This window comes from Nicotiana attenuata, unplaced genomic scaffold (assembly GCF_001879085.1).
Source record: "Nicotiana attenuata strain UT unplaced genomic scaffold, NIATTr2, whole genome shotgun sequence".
In the NCBI taxonomy this organism is placed as follows: domain Eukaryota; kingdom Viridiplantae; phylum Streptophyta; class Magnoliopsida; order Solanales; family Solanaceae; genus Nicotiana; species Nicotiana attenuata.
The window spans coordinates 88809-100738 of NW_017672940.1; the positions used below are offsets into that span (position 1 = coordinate 88809).

The 11930-nt window shown below is 38.8% G+C and overlaps 1 protein-coding gene across 4 annotated transcripts; it reads left to right on the plus strand.

Moving 5' to 3' along the window:
- The first annotated feature begins 6946 nt into the window (after nucleotides 1-6946).
- Nucleotides 6947-10769, plus strand: LOC109214994 (transcription factor bHLH118-like). Of its 4 annotated transcripts, none has more exons than XM_019378987.1 (4): nucleotides 6947-7364; nucleotides 7553-7894; nucleotides 8204-8304; nucleotides 10446-10769. In XM_019378987.1, exons 1-3 carry the CDS (start codon nucleotides 7005-7007, stop codon nucleotides 8276-8278), a joined length of 777 nt encoding a protein of 258 aa, XP_019234532.1. In that variant the 5' UTR covers nucleotides 6947-7004; the 3' UTR covers nucleotides 8279-8304; nucleotides 10446-10769. The 4 variants fall into 4 exon arrangements, with proteins under 4 accessions (XP_019234532.1, XP_019234535.1, XP_019234533.1 ...); XM_019378990.1 differs by lacking the exon at nucleotides 10446-10769 and adding an exon at nucleotides 9557-9934; XM_019378988.1 differs by lacking the exon at nucleotides 10446-10769 and adding an exon at nucleotides 9583-9934.
- The last annotated feature ends 1161 nt before the right edge of the window (nucleotides 10770-11930 follow it).

Below are 11930 nucleotides of genomic sequence, written 5' to 3' on the forward strand. Positions count from 1 at the left end.
AGGTGGAGGCCAGCCAGTAGGAGGCCATCCCAGGGATGTATTTCAGAGTGGTGGGGCCCAGCCCCGATGATATGTTTTCCCAGCCAGGCCTGAGGCTGATTCATCCGATGCTATTATCACAGGTACTGTTTCAGTTTGCAGTAGAGATGCTTCAGTTCTATTTGATCCAGGGTATACATACTTCTATGTGTCATCTTATTTTGCTACATATTTGGTTGTGCCTCGTGATTCTTTGAGTGCTCCTGTATATGTGTCCACACCGGTGGGTGATTCTATTATCGTAGATCATGTCTATCGCTCATGTGTGGTTATTATTGGGGGGTCTCGAGACCAGCGTATATCTCCTACTTCTTGATTTGGTCGATTTTGATGTCATTTTGGGGATGGATTGGCTACCACCTTATCATGCTATATTGGACTGTCACGCCAAGACCGTGACCTTAGCCTTGCCGGGGTTGCCTCGATTGGAGTGGAGAGAGACTCTTGGTCATTCTACCAGTAGAGTTATTTCTTATATGAAGGCTCGGCGTATGGTCAAGAAGGGGTGTTCGACTTATTTGGCTTATGTTCGTGATTCCAGTGCCGATGTTCCTTCCATAGATTCCGTACTGGTTTTCTGTGAGTCTCCAGAGGTATTTCCTGTTGACCTGCCAGGGATGCCACCCGACAGGAACATTGATTTTTGCATTGATTTAGCTCTGGGTACTCAGCGCATTTCTATTTCGCCATACCGTATGGCCCCACCAGAGTTGAAAAAATTGAAGGAGCAGTTGCAAGACTTGCTTGACAAGGGCTTCATTAGGCCCGGTATCTCGCCTTAGGGTAAGCCAGTGTTGTTTGTAGAGAAAAAGGACGGATCGATGAGGATGTGCATAGATTATCGGCAGTTGAACAAAGTCACCATCAAGAACAAGTATCCATTGTCGAGGATAAATGACTTATTTGATCAGCTTCAGGGTGCCAAGGTGTTTTCGAAGATTGATTTGAGGTCTGGCTACCATCAGTTGAGGATTAGGGCATCCGATGTCCCTAAGACAGCTTTTCGGACTCAGTATGGGCATTATGACTTTCTAGTGATGTCATTTGGGTTGACAAATGCCCCAGCAGCATTCATGGATTTGATGAACTAAGTGTTCAAGGACTATTTGGATTCCTTCGTGATTGTTTTATTGATGATATCTTGATCTACGCCGAGAGGAGCATGAGCAGCATCTTCGAATCATTCTTCAGACTCTGAGACAGCCAGTTATATGCTAAGTTCTCGAAATGTGAGTTTTGGTTGAGTTTAGTTGCATTCTTGGGTCACGTCATATCAGCAGAAGGTATTTAGGTGGATCCTATAAAGATTGAGGCAGTCAAGGACTGGCCTAGGCCCACATCAGCTACAGAGATTCGGAGTTTCATGGATTTGGCGGGTTATTACCATCGGTTTGTGGAGGGGTTTTCATCTATAGCAGCCCCGATGACCAGGTTGACCCAGAAGGGTGCCCCATTCAGGTGTTCGGACGAGTATGAGGTGAGCTTTCAGAAGCTCAAGACAGCTTTGATTACGGCACTGATGTTGGTGTTGCCCACAGTTTCAGGGCCATATATATTATTTTGTGACGCATCTCGTATTGGACTTGGTGCGGTATTGATGCAGGGTGGAAAGGTTATTGCGTATGCTTCGTGACAGTTGAAGATTCACGAGAAGAATTACCCAGCTCATGATTTGGAGCAAGCAACCATTGTTCACGCGCTGATGATTTTGAGGCATTATCTATATGGCGTGTCGTGTGAGGTGTTCACGGATCACAAGAGTTTGCAGTATTTGTTCAAGCAGAAGGAGCTAAATTTGAGGCATATGAGGTGGTTGGAGCTATTGAAAGACTATGATATCACCATCTTGTATCATCTCGGTAAGGCCAATGTGGTGGCCGATGCTTTGAGTAGGAATTCAGCTAGTATGGGCAGCCTTGCGTATATTCCAGTCGGTGAGAGACCGCTTGCATTAGATGTTCAGGCTTTGGCCAATCAGTTCATGAGGATGGATGTTTCTGAGCCCAGTCGTGTTCTATTTTGTACGGTCGCTCGGTCTTCATTGTTTAAGCGTATCAGTGAGCGGTAGTATGATGATCCTCATTTGCTTGTCCTTAGGGACACGTTGCGGCACGGAGATGCCAACCAGGTCACAGTTGGAGATGATGGAGTTCTGAGAATGCAGGATCGTATTTGTGTGCCTAATGTGGATGGACTTCATGAGTTGATTCTAGAGGAGGCCCACAGTTCCCGGTATTCTATTCATCCGGGCACCGCTAAGATGTATCAGGACTTGCGACAACATTATTGGTGGAGACGGATAAAGAAGGATATTGTTGCATATGTAGCTCGCTGTTTGAATTGTCAGCAAGTAAAGTACGAGCACCACAGACCTAGTGGTTTGCTTCAGAAGATTGAGATTCCTGAGTGGAAGTGAGAGTGTACCACTGTGGACTTCGTTATTGGACTCTCACGGACTTAGAGGAAGTTCGATGCAGTATGGGTCATTGTGGATAGGCTGACTAAGTCAGCGCATTTCATTCATGTGGAAGTTTCTTATTCTTCGGAGCGGTTGGCAAAGATCTATATCCGCGAGATTGTTCGTCTTCATGGTGTGCCAATGTCTATCATTTATGATCGAGGTACGTAGTTTACCTTGCATTTATGGAGGGCAGTACAACATGAGTTGGGTACGCGGGTCGAGTTGAGCGAGGCATTTCATCCTCAAACGGACGGACAGTCCGAGCATACTATTCAGATTTTGGAGGATATGCTCCACGTCTGTGTTATTGACTTTGGAGGTTCTTGGGATCAGTTCTTGCCGTTAGTGGAGTTTGCCTACAACAACAGTTATCAGTCGAGCATCCAGATGGCTCCCTATGAGGCATTATATGGTAGGGGGTGTCGGTCGCCGGTTGGATGGTTTGAGCCGGAGGAGGCTCGGTTGTTGGGTACAGATTTAGTACAGGATGCCTTGGATAAGGTTAAGATCATTCAGGATAGACTTCGCACAGATAAGTCAAGGCAAAAGAGTTATGCCGACCGTAAGGTTCGTGATGTGGCATTCATGGTCGGAGAGAGAGTGTTGCTTCGGGTGTCACCCATGAAGGGTGTGATGAGATTTGGGAAGAAGGGCAAGTTAAGCCCTAGGTTCATCGGGCCTTTTGAGATTCTGGATCGAGTGGGAGAGGTGGATTACAGACTTGCGTTGCCACCAGGCTTATCATCGGTACATCTAGTGTTTCATGTGTCCATGCTTCGGACGTATCACGGCAATCCATCCCACGTCTTAGATTTCAGCACTGTCTAGCTGGACAAGGATTTGACCTACGAGGAGGAGCCGGTAGCCATTATAGACAGGCATGTTCCTCAATTGAGATCGAAGAGTTATCCTTCGGTTCGTGTGCAGTGGAGAGGTCAGCCTTTTGAGGCAGCTACCTGGGAGTCCGAGTCCGATATGCGGAGCAGATATCCCCATCTTTTCACTAGCTCAAGTACTTTTCTATGTCCGTTCGAGGATGAACGGTCGTTTTAGAGGTGGAGAATGTGATGACCCAAAAGGTCATCTCGTATTTTAGAAACCAATTCGGGGTTCCGAGGCCTTCAAACCTTATTTTTCTTCTCCTTGATTTGCATGCGTAGTCCGGGCGCGTTTTTGAAAAGCCTTTATGTGAAAATTTGAGAAAATATTAAGTTTTGCCTCTAAAATTGATTTAAGTTGACTCCGGTCAATGTTTTGAGTATACGGACCCGGACTCGTGCTTTACGGTCCCGGAGGGTCCGTAGTAAAATATGGGACGTGGGAGTATGCCCGGAATTGAATTCCGAGGTCCCTAGCCCGAGAAATGAATTTTTGAAGAAAATTGTTAAACTGGAAATGTAATGGTTTTAAGAAATTGAATAATGTTTGATCTTGTTGGTATCGGGCCCGTATTTTGGTTCCGGAACCCGGTACAGGTCCGTTATAATATTTATACCTTATCTGTGAAATTTGGTGAGAAACGGGACTGATTTGACGTTATTCGGACGTCCGGTTGTGAAAATAGGAGTTTCAAGTGTTCTTAAGAATTTTATGTGTTTTGGTGTTAAATCCATAGTTTTAGATTTTATTTTAGCGATTTGATCGTGCGAGCAAGTCTGTATGATGTTTTTAGACTTGAGTACATGTTTGGTTTGGAGCCCCGAGGGCTAGGGTGAGTTTCGGATAGGCTACAGGGTGATTTACACATAGAAAATATGCTGTGTTACTGCTTCTGGTATGTTGATGCATTGTGTTTCGCGTTCGCGAAGCAACTCTCGCGAACGCAAAGTGCAAGCTGGGCTGGGGAGGGATTTCTTCTACGCGAACGCGAAGTGTTGGTCGCGGACACGGAGCATTGGGGGGTTAGCCCTTCCCGAACGCGACCGACCTTACGCGAACGCGTAGTGTAATGGAGGTGGGCTGGGAAAAACATCGAGTTCCTCTTCGCGAACGCGGTCCCAGGCCCGCGAACGCGATGGTTAGGGGAGACATACCATCGCGAACACGAGGAGCTCATCGCGAACGCGAAGCCCCTTTTGGCCGCAATGCACCGCGAACGCGACAGGTCCATCGCGAATGCGATGAAGACCTGTCCAGTCTTTGAAAAACAGAACCATAATTGGGATTCTTTCAAAAACTCATAACTCTTTCATAAAAACTCGACCTAGGAGCGATTTTGAAGAGGGATTTCAACAAAAATTCATAGGTTTGTGTTCTTCAACTTCTTTCCTTCAATTTCCATCAACACCCATTAGATTTTTAGCCCTAAATCTTGTTCTTTCGTGGTAGAATTAGGGATTTTAGGAAGAATTGGGAATTTTGCAAATTTGGGAATTTAGACCTCGATTTGGGGTCAGATTCCGAAACTAATTACATATTTGGGCTCGTGGGTGAATGAGCGAATGAGTTTTGGTCCGAACCTCGAGCTTTGACCAAGCGGGTCCGGGGTCGATTTTTGACTTTTTGGGAAAATGTTGGGAAACTTGTAATTTTGCATTGAAATTGATTTCTTTAGAGATAATTGATATTATTAAGTTAATTATGATTAGATGCGAGTGGATTGGAAGTGACAACTAAGGAAAAAGCGGTATTTGAGGCTTGAGTTCGGCCGTGGAATCGAGGTAAATGTTGTGGCTAACCTTAGCTTGAGGGATTAGGTATTGTTGCCTTATTTTCTACGTGTTTAGTAGTTGAGTACGACGTATAGGTGAGGTGACGAGTATCTATATGTTGTTGGCGGGTCATAGCATGCGAGTGAGTCTTGTACTTGTGACTATTGTATTTCTTTATACGTACTGTTCATGCTTAGACTGGTTATTCTTCATGTTAAACAAGTCTATTTATGTTTTCCTGATATTGGATATTGGTTGAGTATTGACTCAAGTTGAGATTTATATTGTGAAGTAAAATGTTGAAACGAGGTTGGTTATTGATGATTCCCTTGCTGGGTTGTCATTGTTTCCGTTGTTTGGGTGAGGAAGAGTGTAAAGCACGAAGGGTGATGCCGTGCAAGATATTGTGAATGAGTGTTAATGCACGAAGGGTGATGCTGTGCCGTATTCTGATATTGATAATGCACGAAGGGTGATGCCGTGCCATGTTATGAGAGAGTTAATGCACGAAGGGTGATGCTGTGCCGTTTCTATTGTTTCTTATGGTAAGGACGAGAGTAAAAGCACGAAGGGTGATGCAGTGCCATTCTTATCTGATTTTTATGGTGAGGTTGAGAGTAAAAGCACGAAGGGTTATGTCGTGCATTTTTCGTTACTGTATTTACTTGTTGTTACTAGTTCAAGGTGTACTAGCTGTTTAAATTTTCTACTGTTGTGATTCTTTATTTTTGCAATCCCCTCAGCATGTTTTCCCCTTCCCGTTGTTATCTGTTAAACTTCCGTTATTGTTATTTTCTCGTATATGATTTAACTGCACAGGTTCATGTTATTTGTCGTGTCCTAGCCTCATCACTACTTCGCCGAGGTTAGGCTCGGCACTTACCAGTACATGGGGTCGGTTGTACTGATACTGCACTCTGCACTTTCTATGCAGATTTCGGTGTCGGACCTCGTTGATTAGAGTTGGGTTGCTGCCTTCAGTCCATTAGGAGACCCAAGGTAGATCTGCCGGCGTTCGCAGACCCTGGAGTCCCCTTCCCTCTATCTTAGTTTTTTTCCTGTTTTCCTTCATTTCGAGAACAAATGTGTTTTCTTTAAACCAGTGTTTGTAGAAACTCTTAGAAGTTCGTGGATTGTGACATCATATATTTGGGTAGTCGTGTAATAGTGTTTTAAACTGTTACAGAATTTTTGTACTTCTTATTGGTTTAGTTTAAATTATTGTTAACTACTGTTTTGGTTAGTGATTGGTGTGATAGAACTGTACCTGTTGGCTTGCCTAGCATTCTAAAGGTTAGGCGCCATCACGATCCCGATGGTGGAAATTCCGGATCGTGAAAATAAACCATTGAAGATATAATCTCTCTGATGAAAATTTACCTAGGCTAGAAAAAAAAGGGTTTCAAGTATGTTTATTTTTATTTTTTGACTTACATATTATAGAAAATGTTTAGACTATAATATTCTTTAGTAAACAATTTCTTGTTAACTTTGGAGACAATTCCTGAATTTGTGCACAGAGACCACAATGGTGGGGTTGCAATTATAAATAATTTACAGTGGCAGTATCGATCAAATAAATAAAGACACTATAGGACCAAGATATAGCTTTAATAAAAAATTTGGTGCTGATGAGGTCCTTACCGCTACTTGTTTATGGAGACAAGGCAGACAATCATGGCATCTTAATTAAGGACCATTAAAAGATCACGCAATCCTAACAAACCTATCTTCCCTTCTTTATTATTACAATTACTATATAACTATATATATAAATGCATATCACCTCTAGCTGGAAAACTTCCTCAACTGAAGAAATTAAAAAAGAAGAAGAAGGAGGATAAATAAGGAGTATGTATTCTTTACAAGAAAATGATGAGTTGGTGTTTCAGATTCTCTCTAATCCTTGCCAACAAAGCAAGGTCTCCCAAGATCTGGTTATGGATTATGCTTCTCTGGAGACACGTACTCATCATGATCCTTTAAATATTTACAATTCCCAGGTCAATAAGAGACTACCCAAAAGAATATTAGGTACTACTGATAATAATATTCCAGATCATAAGAAAGATGAAACTGCTGCTGCTCCTGCTCCTCCTGATGATTTTAAGCTTAGAAGAATTATTCATAGAGATATAGAACGACAAAGAAGACGAGAAATGTCTGCCCTTTACTCTTCCCTCCGTTCTCTCCTTCCTCTGCAATATGTCAAGGTAATATTATTACACACACAAACACACATATACGGTGTTTTCTTGTTAATGGAGTACGTATATCATAACCCTAACTAGTACTCTTCAGTAAATCTTAAATACCATTTGTTGTAGCTTCTAGATGAATTCCGCGATCTTGTATGCTATAATAAATTAATTTAATTTCAGTTGTTTGGGTTTGTTTATAGGGCAAGCGTTCGGTATCGGACCACATGCATGAAGCTGTGAATTATATAAAAGAAATGCAAGCAAATATCAAAGAATTGGAGAAACGGAGAGAGTTGCTAATTAAGTCATCCTTACCTAATTCAATCAGAAATGGAAATTATAGATCAAATAATTTCACAGATTGTGTCACGGTAAGCCCCTGCCTGCAGGGTGGCATAGAGATCTTAATCAGCGTCGACTGTAAAGCGCAAAGTTTTCCACTTTCAAGAGTGCTAAGGGAGCTTCTGAAACAAGGGATTAATGCCGTCAGTTGTGTCTCTGCAAAAGTGAATCAAAGGTCACTCTACACAATTCAGATCGAGGTACTCTATATGTATTGAAATAAGATCTAATCATATTTTGTGAATCTAGTGTAAGGAATTATACTACTCCTGTCAGGTTTAGTTAACCTATAACAATATATAGGCTAATCTCATCATATAGTAACCTCAAAAATAACCCGTTAAATTTAATAATGTAAAAGTTCTTTATCCTATTAGTATAGGATAACTTAAACTCAGATAGTATATAATTGGAGAAAATTTTCTTTTAATAAGTTTCTTGTATATTGGTTTCGTAATCTAGTTTAAGCATTCGTTACCTTGTTTAATGAATCATGCATCCTCCTGCAGGTGTGCGATATGAACAAAATTGATCACCAGGCGTTGCAACAAAAAGTGATTGATTTAATCAATGTGGACTTGTAGTTCTCGAGTTATTACAAACCATGCAGGTGCATTCATCTTACAAGCTTTAGCATTTGACACATGGTCATAATTCAATTCAATTAATACTCAGAACCGTTGCCATAAAAGAATGTATTGTTTGCATTATTGCAGCTTTAATTAATAGTGTGATGCGGTGAATTCCTCCCTCCTCTATATATCTTTTCTTTAAGGGAAAAATATCTTGATGGACAATAAAAAAAGTTCCATCTTCTTGTAGTGTAGACAAATTCTGATTTCCATGTTATACTTTTATAAAAAGTCGGAGTTCAGTTGATTAATAAAGCAATGAGAAAAAAATGATTTTCTGCATTTACTTCTGAATTTGACTATCAGTTGAGCTCTTTATGCTATTTTTGATATGCAAGCTATATAGAAGATGCTAATGGATACTTATCTCATGATCTTCTTTAGAGATGAAGTGAGCAATTAATCTTGTTTTGATTTCCAAGTTAATTCCTCTAAAAAATATTAGTGCAACTTAACTAATAAGCAGATGCTCATGCATATTGTTGAATGTCAAACTAGTCAAAGAAGAAGATATGCAATGTAATCCTCTTAGGACAATTAATGTTGAAGACTACAAATATCTGTCTGATGTGAATGCAGCCACATTCAGATGAAGGCAAATAACTGTACATTTTTTCTAGCACATAATTGGTCATAACCATGAAGATGATTAGTTAATTAATTCGGAATATTGTGCTCAAGAAAATGAAGTTTATTCTCCAATCAGATTTACCTTATACTCTACATATTAAGGGGTCGTTTGGTATGAGGTATAAGAAGGTATAAGGGTGGTATAAAAATTTAATACCACCTTAATACTCTGTTTGGTTCGCAAACTAGGTATAAGTTATCCCGGTGTTAATTTTAACACCGGGATAACTTATACCTTATAGAAGGTGGGGTAATTAGCACCGGTATAACTTATACCTTCTTCTTAGAAATTATGCAATTGTCATTCTTAATATAACATACCAAACAATGAATAAACAACAATCCCAGCATAACTTATCCCAATATAACTTATACCGGCATAACTTATACCGGTATAAATCGTATTCCAACCAAATGACCCCTTAAAGGTTTTAAAAGCTTTTAGTTAATTAGTGCTCTTTCCAATGTAACCTAGCCTTGGGGGGGGGGGGAGGGGGGGGGGGAAGATGCTCAGATGTGTGGAGTATTTGTTCTATAGCATGCACACTTCAACTTATCTGTTTCCACCAATATTGGATTCTATGGTTTATACAGGAGCAGACGTTTTTTATTATGTGTTTTGACAGGAGAAAAGGAACAAGAACTATTAAGTGAAGACATAACAGTACTCCAATCATTAGCAATCTCCCCCTGTGCTTGTGTGTGTTTTAAGCAAGTAATAGTAAATATACTACTATCTCTATTCTTGCTAGCTTGTAACCAGCTATATGTTTGGTTTGAAGTTTTCTTTATCTTGAGTAATGGTATATTTAAACATTTATCCCTAGCTTAGTTTCAATTTATTTATCTTTGTTGGAATTATTTCAGCTAGTACTTGTAATAATATTTTGGCGCAATTATGCTCTAAGTAACATGAACACTTCAGTCTGTAATAGTCTTAACTAGTTATTAATAAATCATAACTAGTTATTAGAGTAATATGTCACTCCTTTTTTTAAAAAAAAAAAAAAAAGATTAGGCATGAAGTACCCGTTGAATCATGTGGTATTAAACATGTTTTGTTATTCCTCATTAAGGATAAACCAACAAATGATAGAAAAATGCTACTAATTCTTTTTTCAATAGACCAAACAAAAAAGTAAGCCACAACAATTGAAACAAATGAAAATAATTACTCCTTTTGGGATGTTCTGCACTCTCTTTGTAGGCAACCCTCTTAGATTGATCATCCCAATTAAGTTTCAGACTGCAGAACTTACAAAGAGACACTTTAGGACGATCCAAAGAAGTTCTCAATCAAATAACGCACCTGAAAATGAGAAGTCAGTAGCAATAGTACGCCTTACGAGCTCTATAGTACGCCATATGGGCTCCAGAAGATATCAAAGGGATGGGTGCCAAGTAGAGAATGTAGGGGTCGTTTGGTAGGGGTATAAGAATAGTGTTTAATATGATAAAAGACAATGAAAAATTGGTGTGGCAAATGCAGGAAACTATCATGGAGATTAGAAGAATTATTTTGCGGGCTAATTGTGTTATTCAACATTGCTATATATGCCCTTGCAAAATACAGTATTGAAGACATGGAAGCAGTTTTCTATGATCCTAAAGATCTTCCCAGGAATGCGATAGGCCCTTATGTTCTTGATAAAGCTCAAATTGCATCAATAAGGCATAGACAAAGGAAAAATCTTTTCGAGTGATCTGGTATTTTTTGTTGTATCTATCTTAGATTACAAGACAATTTATAGCAGGATATACTTTTCCTTGTGTCTACTATGTTGTCCATTTATAATAAGTTGCATTTGCCGGAGGTTTTGGCTCAAAAGTCCCCCTCAGTTTTTGTATAATCTTTTGGTTTGTAATAAAGGCCAGCGCCACCTAAAGGCGTGAATTATATATATATATATATATATATATATATATATATATATATATATATATATATATATAAAGGAATAGGGTATATTAGTAATGCTGGTATTAGTAATGCGGACATTAGTTATGCCGAGATTATTTCTTATCCACTGTTTGATTTGGTGTATTAAAGCATTATATAATTTCTAAATTATGAGTTGTTTACAAAAATACCCTCCACATTCTTTAACTTTGTACACTAGACAACTTTTTTTTAAAGTAGAGACAAAAAAATAGAAAACTATTTGGAATATTAAAGGTAAAAGAGAAGAAAACTTAATTGCTATGACATATAATACAAAACACCAATTATTAAAATAATGGGTAGATTTTTATCAAATAAAGAAAACTTCAGTTTATACTTTGTCCATATTCAAAATCAAACTTAGTATTATATAAGATATTATTTTGATTATAGTAGAATGCTAAAGGGAAAAAAATAATTAAAATATCACAATATGACGAAAAGTAATTGGAATAGATTTTGAGGGATTTGAGGGGCAGTTATGTCTTTAACTATGTTTATGCAAGTATTAAAAATCCTTGCATTGCTAATACCATGGTTTGCTATGTATTAGTTATACATTGGATAATACAAAATAGAATGTACAATTAATACTTGTACTAGTTAAACAAATACTTGTATTAGTTTTACATAGATTAAAAAAATGTACCAAACAAGCAATTAGTAATGCACAAAGCTAATGCTTGCATTATTTTTTCTAATACCTCCCACCAAAAAAAAGATAAGAGCTTTTTAAGTTCTTTTTGTGAAAGAAAAAAGTGTTAAAATTATGATTATTTTTCTTTTCACTTTTCAGACTTTTCAACCAAACAAGTTTAGAGAGTAGTGTTCCAAGTTTTAGAAAAACTGAAAACTCTCTAATAGCTTTTGGTTGAAAAAACATCCCGATCATTTTTTTTTCAATTTTTTTCCCCCAATTTTCTGACAAATAAGTGAAGTGGTCAAGATATTTCCACATACATTTTTGGATGCCCTTTTATAGAGAAAATAATATCAATTACAATTTGAATAAAAGAAACTGACATTACAAAT